This window comes from Pseudonaja textilis, chromosome 2 (genome assembly GCF_049901715.1).
Source record: "Pseudonaja textilis isolate UNSWEBS1 chromosome 2, rPseTex1.2, whole genome shotgun sequence".
In the NCBI taxonomy this organism is placed as follows: Eukaryota; Metazoa; Chordata; class Lepidosauria; order Squamata; family Elapidae; genus Pseudonaja; species Pseudonaja textilis.
The window spans coordinates 52,479,914-52,495,460 of record NC_141991.1 but is presented as its reverse complement, the minus strand read 5'-3'; the positions used below and the strand labels follow the sequence as shown (position 1 = coordinate 52,495,460).

The following is a 15,547-nucleotide window of genomic DNA, read 5'->3' as shown; positions in this document are numbered from 1 at the left end:
CATAAAAATGCAAAAAGGGACTAATGTTTTGAAGCCTGGTTATTGCCCATATAGACTGCAGCATCAGAAAAAAAAAATCTACATATTTAAAATGAAAAGTTGATCCTATCTTAAAGAAACACCATCTAATAAATCTAAGTAGCCCCAGTATGCTTCCTAGATACAGTTTATTATTACTGATAGTCACACTGAGGGGAATGATGGAAGTTGTGCTTAAAATGTCTGGAGGTCACCAGATTGGGGACAGATAGATTAAATCTATAAATCCAATAAGATTTGGCAGGCATCCAGCTCCAAAGCCCATTAGTGAAACTGCTTATGGATCCTTGTATATCAGCCTTTCTATCTAGATCAACATTCTTTTTTAAGTCTATGATTCCTGGCTTTCCAGCAAGCCTGGAGGAGGTTGATTTGTTTGTGATGTCTCTTTAATATATGGCATAATTAGTTGCAACATATTGCTGTTAATTAGTTGCTGTTGCTGTTTACTTTTATTGTTTTAAAAACTGTATTACTTGCATTCCTTCAAAAATTGTGTGTAAGTTAAATGATTGACTGAAGATGTGGAAAAGGAAGGCAGGATGGGAGGGAGGGAAAATTGTGGTATTTGATGCCTCAAGATGTGGTGATGAATAGTAATTTAAATGTGTTTTAAAGGATCAGAAAAATCAGCAAAATATGTCAATGGTTGCAATTCTATATGCTAATTCTGAAACTACATTATGCTTAAAAGGACTGCTCAGCAGATAGTTATAGAATTTCTCTTGGTCTTAGGATACAATAAAGCTTTCAAATATAGATACAATAAACTGATTCCAGGGTGGGATGAACATCAGGAAAGACTTTTAGAAACCAGCTGTAGAACTGTGACAACTGTATAAGCAGAATTTTAGAATTAGCAGAGCCTATGCCTTTTATTTGTAGAATGTTCTAATTGTCTGTGAAATACGTTTAGATCAGTCTTGCTCAACCTGGACAATTTTAAGATATAGGGACTTCAACTCCCAGAGTTTCCCAGCCAGCATGCTTAGGGAGTTGAAGTCTGGAAGTTGAAGTCCCTACATCTTAAAGTTGTGACGGTTGAGAAACACAAGTTTAGAAAAATGGCATGGATATCACACTGACAAAGTGAGATAACAGAAGCAGTTATTATTTGGGGGATCAGAACAGTGAGTTTTGTGATGTCTAATGCCACTTATTCAAATATGCAGTGTTACTAGAGTTTGCAGTTGCTTTTATCAATAAAATATCTATTGTGGAAATTTTTGTTTACTGGAGCCTGGTGATTAGGCATAATATCTACTTTCTTGTTTGCTTTAGAATTTAGGCGTGTCAAATTGGCAGTCCATGGGCTGGATGCGTCACATGCAGGCCACAGCCTCCCCACTCGGCAAAGGCAAAAAAATCACATGATGCAATACAGCACGTGATGTGTTCAAGTTTGACACTCTTGCTTTAGATCTTTACTGCTAAGTAAACATATTAAACCAATTTCATTCATTTTGATGAAGCACTTCCTTTTCCAGGTATATTGTTAAGTTAATTTGTGGCAGAAAAAATATACGGTAGCATCTTAAAGCCCTTGATAAGTCTACTCAAATAGATAACCCTACAAATTTAGTGGTTTTATTTCCAAGTTTAACTAGTGAAGATTTGCACCTCGGATTGCTTTTTTTATTTGTGAGTTCCCACAGGCAATAACCCATTTCATTTCAAATGTTTATTCTTTTTCTTCCCAGTGGCAATTTTCCTGGAGGCTCAGTGTGTTTCTTTTCATTCAATCCTCTACTTTCTCTCACTGCAATCCTCAGCTAAAAGCATCCTGATTTAACCTTTTAAAGATTCCCATAATATATAATATCTCAGTCTTTCAGAGATAGCAACATCTAAAAATAACTGCAAATACTTGGGCTGGTAGTCTAACAGTAGCTCTTACCAACCAACCAACCAACCAAAATATTTTTCTTTGCTATTGATACGTAGCAGCTGTGCAACCAATCCTCAGAAGACAATCTATCATACTTAATGAAACCCATCAGCTTTTTGCAGTTTAACCAGCAATTAAATTACCTAACCAGTGACATTTCCTATTAGAATTTCAGCTAGATAAACTAGCAACAACCTTCATTAAAATTCTTTAGTTTTTTTTTTTATGAATGCAGAGTTTTAGAAAAATCAAACATTTATTTTGCAAATCTACATACCAGAAACCCACTTGTAGCTCACCTACTGCATAGTTTGGTGGATGGATCTACTATATACTGTATATTATGTTGTTTCATAAATATAAGAAATTATCAGGATGATGATCCTGCAGTCCTTGAGCCACAGGTGACCCTTGGTCTAAGTTCTTTCAGGAGGTCAGGTTAGATCTCTGATAAGATTTGTCTCACCCATCTTTACCAGGTGCTGTTCGGTGATGACAGAAGAGGTTATCTGTATGAGGAAAGAAGTTTGTATTGGAAAATGAGAATTGGTATCTTCAGCCCTTCATGCCTTGGAATCGCAATCATTGCTTGCTTCAGTTCCATTGACCAATCATCACTTCAGGAGCTCCAGGAAAAAAGGGAAGGCTGGAGAGTATTTGACACTTATCTAGGCCTGTTAAGGGGACACTTATCTAGGCCTGTTAAGGTTTCTTGAAGAGGGGATGCATCATCTTCTTCCAGGCCAATAATACTACTTCCATCCTGAAGATGCTTACACAATCATCCTGGTTAACCTCCCAACACTTCCCTGGAGGCTTTCACCATTTAATGAGAACCAACGTTTAAACCACATATGACTGCATATCAGTCATTAAAACCAGCAGGTTCAAATTCACCCCAGATAATCCTGCAAGAAGAAGGTTCTGTCAGAGTATTTTCCTCTATGTCAATCCTAAAAACAAAAATGATTAACCAAATCAATACCACTACTCAGCAATCACATTTTGATTCTCTTTGTTAACAGTAGTTTCTATCACCCTTCCTTACCACTCATCTCTTTCTCTGAAGATAGTCATTCCTAAGCTAATGACCTTTTTGTTTTAGTCCCCTCTTTAAAATGGCTATTCCTGAACAGGTGTTCAGGGAAGGCAGCACACTTTGTATTGTCCTTTGTATTGCTAGGTGTGCCGTCCACTTTCTTAGGTAACTCCTTACCCCACAAGAAAGCTCATCCAGGTCAGCATCTCCAGGAAATATTGACTTAACTCTTTACTATTTTTATTCTTTGCTAATTACTATTAGTATTAATCTTCTCATTATTCCTATCACCCATTTCCTCCCACTTATGACTGTATGACTGTAAGTTTGTTGCTTGTACCCTATGACTATCATTAAGTTTTGTACCTTATGATTCTTGATGAATCTGTCTTTTTTTTATGTACACTGAGAGCATCTGCACCAAGACAGATGCTTGTGTGTCCAATCACACTTGGCCAATAAAGAATTCTATCCCAAAACAATTATCTTCTTTTCTGTCCAGAAATCTCCCTTTGTACCGCCTTTCCCTGAAAAGTGATGCCAGTACAAACAAGTGGGCAAGTCCCTTTACACTTTCTGTCTTCTTTCAAGTTTCAACATCACACCTTTAAGCCTCCTGCCCTTTTTGTACTATGGCAAGAGCCATTAATGCTGAATTCAAAAGCTACTGACTTATTTGCTTGCTGGCAAGCCTTACTCTTTTGGCCTTAAATTGAACTGCTCACCCAATTTGGCACAAAGTCTTCTGGTGTGTTTAGTTTCTGCTTTGATTTTCCTGCTTTTTCTGCCTATATAGTTTTACTCTGTGTGAGCTCCATTAGAGTAAATTGCTTCTCGAAATCATCTATTTCCCCGCCCTTCTCTGAACTCCCTTTTTGTCCCTCTCTCTCCTTTAATTGAATATACTGCATTCTTCATAGCCTACTATTAACTACTTCAGATCTCTGTGTTAGCTTTTACACTGCTAATTGGAACGAAAGAATGTTCAGTGATTAACCTCCTTGTTTTTTTTTTTTAATAAAGTGCATTGCTTCATTATTTGTTATAACTTCATTTTTGGCCTTCTGAACACTTCTGTTTGTTTCTGGTCTCCAGGGGCCCCTTGTTCATTAAACATTTTTGCCAAACTCTAAAGATTCCTTCACATGTTGACATCTAAAGGTGGCCAAATCACGTAATAGTAACAAAAGGGTGGGCAAGTATTTGAGAAAAAGGGTTTAAATTAATTTCTTGCACATGAATTAGTAAATTAATTCACAAAGAAGGACCATATGTAAAAAAGAATCCATCCAATAGGTTTATTTGGATCTGAAAAACACATTCCTGTTCTGAGCATACAGGATTTCAGTTGCAAAGCATTTAAGCTACTGATGTATTTGGCCCAATGTTTTTCATAAAAGGCATTGCTTTGCAGGATGCTGTAAGAACATCCAAGTAGTGGAAAAGAAACTTTTATCTGTTTGTTAAAGCAAATTAAGATAAATGTGAGGAATGTCTAATGTTCAAAGTTGACAGCTTCTTTCTCTTCAGAATAAATAAAGGAATTGCCCTTGGTGGATAAAAGCTTGGCACAGGTTTCCAGAGCATTTAGCTATTTGGCACATTGTCTTAGCTTTGAGAGGCATAACTATGTTAAAAAAAAATAGCAATTGTTATGTGAGGACAAGAATGTAGGAAATAGTGTGCAAAAATGACATCTAATTTATTGTCTTCCAATTGGATTTCTTACATTATACATGATGGGCCTTTTTGAGATTGCTCTTACTCCAATCATTCCTCTTTACTGCCATTCCTCTTTACTGTTAACAGCAATTTATGTGTTGGGATCATTTGACTCTATCTAATTCATTATACAATATCCCTTAAGTGACACACAAAACTGGCATCTCATTTGTCAGCTTCAAGGTTCATTTTCCACATAATCCAGTGGACCAATTGCAATATATCAATTGATATAGAGAGAGTGCCATATACAATTCTTCAGTGTTACTGAAATAGATATAGTAAAAAAAATGCATGTTGGTTGCTTTGGTTCATGGGACAAAGGTATCCTTAGGGCAGCTCATGAGACTGATCAATAAAATAAATCAAACTAACCCTAAAGTTAAGATGGAAGGCTCTATCTTAACACCAGTTTCAGTCTCACTCTCTTGAGTTTAGTCACATTCTGGGCCCATTCATAGCTTGGGGATTCTACTGACTGCCCATTCCTTTTTAATTGGTTAAATGGCTCAAGTTGGCTTAAAAAAAAATCAGCCCCCATAGTCCTGGGATCATCACACCACCATAAAAACTTTGGGATTAAAGTAAGCAGGAAGCAGCTAGCAGAGAGGAATGGACATATAGCAATAGCACTTATATATCGCTTTATAGTGCTTTACAACCTTCTCTAGGTGGTTTACAGAGTCAGCATATTGCCCCCAACAATTTGGGTCCTCATTTTACCCACCTCGGAAGGATGGAAGGCTGAGTCAACCTTGAGCCTGGTGGGATTTGAACTGCCAAATTGTAGGCAGCTGGCTGCAGAAAGTAGTGTGCAGTACTGCACTCTAACCACTGCGCCACATATGCTACTCCTTTGAGGTAATATACTTTGTCACTGTAGCTATCATATGCCAGACATTCATTGGAGAAAGTAGCAATCATATGCCAAGCAAAGTGGTAAGTGATAGACAGTTCACACACTCAGCTTGCTCTTAATCTCTTATGACTGGTTGCAGTGTCTTGTGGTCACGTGACTGTGATTTGTGACTTTTTAACCATTTTCCAGCAGAAAGTGGCAAAAAACCCCACCCATTGGCATATTCTAGATTTGCTTAATGACCATATGGTTTGCTTAATGACTTATGGGTCGACCCTGAAGTTGACATCTGTGCAGCCATATTTTATTGTAGCCTTTGTCTATTCTTTTTTCTTAACTTTCTTTAGGGTTTCTGCTAAGGATTTTAACGGTGCTTCAGGCTCGCCACATTCTAGCAGCAGGAAGGAAGGGGGGTTGTAGAGATAAGGGGGAATGTTATGGCTAGTTGGCATTCCTTCCCATGGGAATTGAGAAGGTGCCTGCAGCTGGCGGAAGGAGCAGTTTGGAGTCATTGGACCAAAGGACTGTGTGCTGATTGGAGAATATGACTGGGGGGTTTTCAAACTTTTGCTTTTAATGGGTGTAATTACAAGGTCTGGTCAGAGTTGGAATTATACCAAGGCCTTGCAAATTTGATATGTTCCTAACACAGGGGTCTTCAAACTTGGCAAGTTTAAGACTTGTGGACTTCAACTCCCAGAATTCCTGAGCTAACATGACTGGAGGAGGAATTCTGGGAGTTGAAGTCTTAAAGCTGTCAAGTTTGAAGATTCCTGTCCTAATAAATGGGCACCTTAGATTTTTATTCTGGGGACATATTACTTGGAACCTTGACATTGTGATTCACTTAATGGTTGTCATAGAAACAGTTATAAAATTGAGCCAGCTCACACAGTGACTCACTTACAGTAACAACCATTATGACTTAGGATCAAAATTCTGGGCTCTGTTGTGGTTGTAAGTCAAGGGCAACCTGTATTTGGAAGACTTAAAAAAAATCAGTATCTCAGACCTTCTAGGAATTCTGAAAAGACATCTGAAGAACTGCCTTGAGCTGTTAGTAACAATGATTTTGCAAGGTACCACTACCAGGCAAAAAATGGATAAAAATAAAGGTATCGATTATTACTAAAGGGTATATACTATACTAGAAATGTACATTATAACTCAGATAATAAAAGTAAGTGTAGAACAATATTTCGTTTGCCCCTTGGGACGGTCATAAATTCAGTCCCTGGCACCTTGAATTGATAGGCCAGATAGGAATAAGAAAGACCGGTGTTGTTGGTTAGTGGAAACAAGGCTGGGTTAGATGGATAAAGAGCTGGATATGGCATAAAACTGTTTCCTGTGGAGCTAAAGTGGTATTAATGAGGCCATAAGGAGATTCCTTTGTCCTTCTACAAGGGCAATTTCTGGCCCAGTGGTGGGTAGACTGGAAACTGCAGCAGGAATAATTGAATGCTGGAAATCCTCCAACTGATCTAGTACAAGGCAGGAGTAACTAATGGGGTACATAGGAGTGGCTTCTTAGGGAGACTTGGATAGCCGTACAGCAGGAGCAGGAGATTATTATATTATCTGCTCTGACCTTTGCAAGTTACTGCAAGGCACAGCAGCCATTTTACACTTAGCTTTCTTTCTATCTCTAGCAGCGAAAACGGCCGTAATACCTTCACAAATTAAGGGTAGTGCCGCAGCAAGAACTTTTCCCATTATCAGAAGCAAGATGGAGCAGCTAATGCAGCTCAGTTTTAAACAGATTTCTTCCAAAGTAGAGACAAAGTGGCACAAAGTAGTTACAGACAAAATTCTTGCAAATTTTGTCCTGTTACATTTCCATTCCTATATGGTGGGGTGGGGGAATTGCACCTGTGTTAGATTTTGGATTCTCTAAAAGGGAACAATCTTGGTGGAATAGCAAAAATGGGTTTTAATTTCCCAGCACAATTGCAGCAGTGAAGCAGTTCCTTTATTTATATTTAGCATTTTTTTTTAAAAAATGGAATCATTTTACCAATCGTGAGAACTTTTATTTAGCTAAGTAACAGATACACTACAAGCAGCCTAAGATTACTTTCAAAGGCAAATCATCAGATGGCTTTGTTTAGGGTTAAACATTACATTTATATTTAATGCATAACTTGTAGCTTCACATCATTTTAAAGGTATAATTAAAGATAAGGGAGATATAGGTTTTTTATCCTATTACAGCATGATGGGAAGAGAGTCATACTCCTGGAAGCACTAGTGAAAAACACTAAAGCTGATAATATCAAACTGGATTATTTTTTCCCCCATCATCCAAATAACTCTGATGAATTAGGTCCTATTCCTGTTTGATGCCATGATGGTTCATCTTTGGTATGCATGGAACAACTTCTTGGTCCATAATTACATACCCTGCAGGAAAACTAACCATCAGCTGGCTGTTACACAGACAAATAAAGAGGCTGAGTATTTTCTACATTGGTCGTTCTCCATTTCTTTCATTTCTGGAAGGATGAAATTAAATGTGGAAGATAAACTAACATGTCATGCACTCTGCATAATATGCAGCTTGATTTTTGATCTGCAGAGTGACTGGAGATGCAGTTTAACTTTTATAGCTTATGTAGCATTATCATAAATAAAACTACACAGTATAACTACAGTGGTGCATTTTAAATTAGAGGAAGGAATGCAGAGAAGGCTTGAAGGAGCAACCCTGAGAATGATCTAGAGGCTTATTTTACCATGTAGTTTTGTATGGAAAACAGAACATTCAACAGAGCTTTGAATGACAGAGTCATTTTTAGGCACTCTGCAAGATGGAGCTGTACACAAAAATGACAAAGAGTGCTGAGATGTGTGTGATAAGTAGATTGTCCAGTCACCTGTAAAAACTGCTCAGGAAATGCAGCACAATACCAATTGGTCTCTTCCTTACCTGCAGAAGCCTTGGTTGTCATACGCCACATTACTACCACCATCAGACTCCGCCTGGGTTTTAATATTTTTGTTGTTGTTGTTGTTGTTCCTGCCTTTCAAACCAAAGTAAGCTGCTTGCATATTTTCTAGCTCTTCACTTCTCAGCTGGTACCAGAACTGCATATCCCTGTAAAAAGAAGCCATGTTATCATCTGTAACAGATCACAGCAGATGTGTCCAGCATCTGAAATAGCCAATCACATCAAGTCTCTGTCAAGACTGTCATCCTGCTACACCAGCCATGCTTTGCCAGATGCCAGTCTGCCATAAGCAATGGGGGGAGGGAGCTGAGGGGAGGTAAAGGGGCGTTGGGATGAAGGGAGTCGGAACTTCCCTTTGGGAGTCCCATGGGAGCCACTGGCCACTTCAAGGTCATGGAATGGAAAGTGAGATCATCCAGCCTGCCAAGCCAGGGACGTTGCCAAAACAATTGGTTTGAATGTAATTGGATAGTTTAAGATAACCGGGGGGAGAACGGAAGAGTTAACCAGATGTTTTGGGCACAAAACCTCAGATCCACCTTTTCTACTTTGTAACCAGTTGGCTTTAGTAAAGTGTACTTTTTTGAACAATGGACTTGAGAGTCTTTCTTTTCTAGCTGACCAGGTTGAGATGGCTGACAGTCTCTGCAATTCACATGCCTGTCATGAGTCCCTCCCCTATTAACCTATCGCTTTTATATGATGCTGGCCTTATGCAATATAACTTAAATAAGCTAAGAAAGGCGTGATGAAAATACTGACCTTTTCTCCAGTTTAGTGGAAGGTCCCTTTTCATCTTCATTGCAAATGCAAGATTGTGTCCCATTGCCCCTGATTCTATCTTTCTATATCAGGGGTCCCCAAACGTGGCAACTCGTAAGACTTGTGGACTTCAACTCCTAGAATTCTCCAGCCAGCTGGAGTTGAAGTCCGCAAGTCTTAAAGTTGCCAAGTTTGGAGACCTCTGTTCTATACCATCATCTGAAATTCTGAATAATTGCAGTACACTATGTGTGAGTTGTATATATGGGATTCTCTCCACATAGGAAAGAACCCTGAAAAATCAATTTCCCAGAATATTAGGATAAGGTATCAAGATGGCTTGCAGCTGGATTGTTTGGACTAGAAGAATCTTTGGGTTTGAAATGAATACGCAGGATGAATGTTGAAGGAAAATGCCACTGAACTCAAAGCAAAGGTGAGAGTGAATCAGGAAGTTCGGAGAGAATTTTGGGCGGAACACAATTGAATGCAAATGACCAATGGGTATGATAGAAAAAAAATTGGAAGATTAAATAGAAAACAGGAGCTGGTTGACCAACTGGCACCAGTGCCAATTTGACCTTCAATTGGAGCAATAACAGTGAGGAGGGAATGTTGGTAAAGATGATGGCCATTAAAAGACAACAGCAATAAAACAGTATGGTACCTGTTGTGGAAATTGAACCGAAGGACTGGGATTTATGTATGAATGGGAATTGTGAGACTGATTGGGTTTAAGGGAGAAATGTATTCAAGAGGCATGCATAAGTACTTAAATTAACAATTAAATAACCCTTCATCTTCCTTGGCATATTATTGTGAACCCCTATGGCTAAAGGTTTGTGTCTTTGCCTTACCAGAAATCTGAGGAAGCCATTTTAGAAAATTCTACAGAGATGGCCAAGCACCTCAATTAATTGACTTGTAAAAGCTGCCAACCTGCCAGTCAGTAGAACAAAAAAATATTGTGAACTTGGTCTCTCAAATTAAGCTGGCCCAGAACTCTCCTGGAACAGCTTAATCTTGAATCAGATTAACATTTGGAGAAAAAACGTATTTTTGCTAAAAAAAAAATCAGTAAACATGGGTGGTGATAAGGCATTATCGTAGTTGGAAAACATATTCATAAATATGTATGTGCTGTATATATGTTATGTATGTATGTATATTTGCATGTATGTATGTAATATATTGGGCACATTCTAGGGTTGCCCAACTCCAGAACAATTCTGACAAATTAAAAAAAGGAGAAAAGTCGCAGTATCAAGACAACAGTTGCCCAGAGGGAAGATAATTTGATTCCCTAGATTTGAAGGAGGAAATGCATGAATGGTGACTCTCCTACCCTAATGCCACTTTAATGGCTTAATGCCCATGCTTAAGTGCTGGACTGAGGCTGAGAGATATAGGTTTAAGTTCTTACTTGACCACAGACTTTCCTAGATTATTCCCTGCTCTCTGCCAGACTCAACCTCATAGATTTACTGTTGTAAAGTTAAACTAAAACTAAAGAAACACCAAAAAGTATTTCTATAAATTCTATTTAAAAATGGCAGATGTGGTCATATGGAACATACAGAACCTTCCTGTTTATATTTGCAGCCAGGAGCAGGAAATGAGCACTTACTAAGAGAAAAGCAGAAGTAGAGCAACAGCTCTATCTTACAGCCACTTCAATTAACAGCCTAAACCCGGAAATATGATTCACCTTTGAGCCCTTCTTCTTTCACTTTTCTTAATACACTTGATAAGACAACAGGTTACAAAAGCCATCGACATCAGGAGTATAATGGCACAGCTCACAATGGAAGAAATCACGGCAACTTTAAATCCAAAGGTTTCATACTTGGATATGGCTGGAATAAAGCAAACACAGTTAGAAGCTGGCATTTGCATCTTGATATAACCTTCATACCCAATTAAATGCACCAACAGTAGGAGTGTTCTGACTTAGCTTCTATCTGGAAACATTTCAAAGCAAACTATTTCAAAGCCTCTTCTTTATAAGTGAGCAATGAAAATCTCACGAGGAACTTTGCACAGCAATCACTCCAACACAACTCAGACAAAAACAAAAGGGGGAGTAGTAACTTCAAAGCATCACTTCAGGATATCCCTGAGACAAGAGGACCTTGTAACTTGTCTTGGTTCGAGGCTCATGATTAATTGGGGCATCGGAACCCTGACAGAACTATGACTGTTGCCCTTGTCACTGCTATTTAAACTATTGTAGTATGTGTTATATGGGGCTGCTCATCAGGAAACTAGTTGGTACCAAATGTTGTGGCCTGGATGTTCGCTAACAGTCATCACTGTACTTAGCTTGGTGTGCAATTTAAAGTGCTGGTTTTAATCTACAAAGCCTCACCCACTGAAATCAACCTTAAAATTGTGTTTGTGTCAAGAGAAGCAGCTCATTTCCCATTTACAGGTCATGGAGGCTGATCCCCAATGGCACTGTACAGAACAACAAGAGGTGGAAGGGAGCTCCTAGTCCAACCTCCTGCTTAGGCAGGAAACCCTATACCATTTCAGACAAATGGTTATCCAGCTGTTTCTCAGTAGCAGCACCTAAAACTTGAGGTTAAACCAGCCCAGAGGTGGTATTCAGCAGGTTCTGACCAGTTATGGAGAACTAGTAGCGGAAATTTTGAGTAGTTCGGAAAACCGGCAAATACCACCTCTGACTGGAGATTTTACAGTATCCTTCCCCTGCTACGCCCACCAAGCCACGCTCATAGAACCAGTAATAAAAAATTTTTGAATCCCACCACTGAACCAGCCCCAAGCCTCAGCACTTTGTGGAAGAAACTAAAACTCTTCTAGAGAGATTTTGGATTGTGCTGCCTAGGATATTGGCACTTTTGCACAGTTGCTGTTGGATTTTTGTCTTTTTGCACTGTATTTTTATTGTATTTGTAAGCCACCACTACCTGTTTTAACATACACCAGCAAAACATGGATGCTAATATCACAATCAATACAAAATCTACAAGTAGCACAAAGAGCCATGGAAAGATACATGCTCAGCATCACAAGACGAGACAGAAAAACCTGCACATGGATAAGAGAACCAATGAAATTAACAACGCCATCATAAGAGTAAAAGAATTGAAATGGAAATAGACGGGTCACATAGCAAGAAGAACGGATGGTAAGTGAACTGCAGCAGTCAAAGAATGGATCCAGCTTGATAAAAAGAATCCACAAAAGATACCTAAAACAAGATAGAGTGACAATATCAGCAAGCATTGTGGGCCCAACTGAGAAAGGAAAGCTCAAGACCATATCAGTTGGGAACATGCAGAAAATGCCTTCATCCTGCAGAGGATGGAGAATGGCTGGAATGGTGATGATGAAGCTATTGGTAGGATAGAAATCAAATGCATACATACATTAAGGTCGGAGTGCGCAATCAGTGTTATAGGGCTAAGGCTAGAGTATGGTATGGTTGAATCTTGTTATTAAGGCCCATGTACCAGTAGAGATAACCAAGTGACTTGAGATGTTGGCAGTGGGCTCTCTACTGGTACATGGTCCTTAATAACAAGATTCAATCATACCATACTCTAGTCTTAGCCCTATAACACTGATTGTGCACTTTTGTATACTTTTGTTGCTAATTTGCCTTCACTGGTAAGAGAGGAAAGGAAGGAGGAAGAAACCTCAGATACCTTGCTTTCTCTTTGGAGGATTGCTTCAGAAGATGGACCTGAAACTCCAGCTAGTGTAGAACACAGCTTTCATGGGAGCAAAGCAGTCAGAACATCCGACATCTCTAGTGTGTCAGTTGTATGATGACCAGTAAGGTCCTGAACTCAACTGCACATGCTGGTTTTGATATTTAAAGCCTTAAAACTGATCAAGTTCACCTTCACTCCTGTTGATCTGCTTCCATTTTCAGGAATGGAAATCCTTCTTACCTTCTGCTCCTTGACAGCAGTTAAGCCAATTAATGCAAGTGGAACCACCCACCATCCTATGGAATGTACTGCCCTGGGGCTGACTCATTCCCAATTCTTCTCTAAAACCTCTAAACTCCCATTTGTTTTTCTCAAGACTTCTCCTAAATGGGATTCTACTGTTCTGTTGTGGTTTCAACTCCATACGAGTTCAGTTTTAATACTGTGACAGTATGTTGGTGGGCTTTATTAATATTTTTATTATGCTCTTTATACTTTTATTGCTATAAGCTGCCTTGAGAAAGTTCTTGTCCTTTAGGATAGCCTGGAAATATTCTAAACATATTTAATATGTTTTTTATTTTTAATATAACATTTTCTCTCTAGAATAGTCAAATGAAGTGGAAACTACAGATAAAAAGGAAGAAGAAAATTTCAATGTGGTATAGAATAGAATACTTCATTGGCTAAGTATGAATGGACACACAAGGAATTTGTCTTGGTGTAAATACTCTCAGTATACATAAAGAAAAAGTACATTCATTAAGAATCAAGAATCATAACGTACAACACTTAATGATAGTCATAGGGTACAATCAAATCATACTAGGAAACAGTCAAGTGGGAGGGGATGGGTCATAAGGAGTGGTGAGAAGATTAACAGTAATAGTAGTGTACACTTTGTAAATAGTTGAACAGTGTTGATGGAATTATTTGTTTTGCAGAGTGATGGCTTTCGGGAAAAAACTGTCCTAGTTGTTCTGGTGTGCAGTGCTCTATAGCATCATTTTGAGGGAAGGAGTTGAAACAGTTTATGTCTGTTGAAACAGGATGTGAGGGATCTATAAATATTTCCACAGTCCTCTTTTTGACTCGTGCAGTATACAGGTCCTCAGTTGAAGTCAGGTGGGTAATAATTGTTTTTTCTGTAGTCCTAATTATCCTCTGAAGTCTGTGTCTGTCCTGTTGGGCTGCAGAACCAAACCAGACAGTTATAGAGGCGCAGATGATAGACTTAATAATTCCTCTGTAGAATTGTATCAGCAGCTCCTTGGGCACTTTGAGCTTTCTGAGTTGGCACAGAAAGATCATTCTTTGTTGTGCTTTTTTGATGATGTTTTTGATGTTAGATGTCCATTTTAGGTCATGTGATATAGTAGAACCTAGAAATTTGAAGGTCTCTACTGTTGATACTGTGTTGTCTAGTATTGTAAGAGGTGGTAATATAGGAGGGTTTCTTCTAAAGTCTACGACCATTTCTACAGTTTTGAGTGTGTTCAGATCCAGATTGTTCCGGTTATACCACAAGGCAAGTTGTATAACCTGTCTGTACATCGTTGTCTCAAATGAGACCAATCACTGTTGTGTCATCAGTAAACTTCAGTATTTTAATGGATGGATCATTTGAGATGCAGTCATTGGTATATAGGGAGAAGAGAAGTGGAGATAGCACACAGCCTTGGGGACCCCCTGTGCTGATTGTACAGGTATCAGATGTGATTCTGCCTAGCTTCACCTGCTGCTTCCTGTCTGTTAGGAAGCTTATGATCCACTTACAAGTGTGTTCAGGTACCGCTAGTTGGTTTAATTTACTTAGAAGAGTGTCTGGAATGATGGTATTGAATGCTGAACTGAAGTCTACAAAGAGGACCCTTGCGTAGGTATTTGGAGATTCAAGGTGTTGTAGGATATAATGCAGAGCCATGTTAACAGCATTATCTGTCAATCTATTTCCTCGGTATGCAAACTGCATGGGATCTAACAGCAGATCCGTGATGGTTTTCAGGTAGGACAGCACAAGCCTTTCAAAGATTTTCATAACTACAGATGTTAGAGCAACTGGTCTGTAGTCATTCAGTTCCTTGATGGAGGGCTTCTTTGGCACTGGAATGATGGTAGAACGTTTGAAGCAGGAAGGAACATAGCACATCTCTAGTCATCTATTGAAGATTCAGGTGAAGATGGGGGCCAATTGGTCAGCATAGACTTTTAAGCAAAGAGTTATCTTGTCTGGCCCTGGTGCTTTTCCTGGCTTCTGTCTGTGTAATAGATCTTGCACTTCTTTTTCTGTGATCACCAGAGGTTGTGAGCCCAAAGGATTGGGGCCAGTTGTAGGAAGCTTGGCTGTTGTTGGTGTGTTTGAGATGTGGGTTGTGGAGATAGGTGGCTGTAGCTTCTTTTCAAACCTGCAGTAAAACACATTCAGGTCATCTGCTAGTTGTTGATTTCTTTCTGCTTGGGAAGGAGGTTTGCTGAAGCCAGTGATGTTTTTAAGAGTTTTCCACATGTTTGCTGGTTCCTTTGTTGAGAATTGATTCTTTAATTTTTCAAGGTAGCTTCTTTTTGCTGCTCTGATCTCTCTTGTTAATATGTTTCTGGCCTGGT

At 39.0% G+C, this 15,547-nt stretch overlaps 1 protein-coding gene across 1 annotated transcript in view; it reads right to left on the bottom strand.

The window, feature by feature from the left end:
* Nucleotides 1-15,547, bottom strand: part of SUSD3 (sushi domain containing 3) — a 50,576-nt gene that overhangs the window by 7,161 nt on the left and 27,868 nt on the right. The window contains exons 4-5 of the mRNA XM_087923884.1: nucleotides 10,969-11,116; nucleotides 8,477-8,644 (exon numbers count right to left, since the gene is read on the bottom strand). Of these exons, the coding sequence (XP_087780010.1) occupies nucleotides 8,477-8,644; nucleotides 10,969-11,116 (316 nt within the window). The remainder of the gene's footprint in view (nucleotides 1-8,476; nucleotides 8,645-10,968; nucleotides 11,117-15,547) is intronic.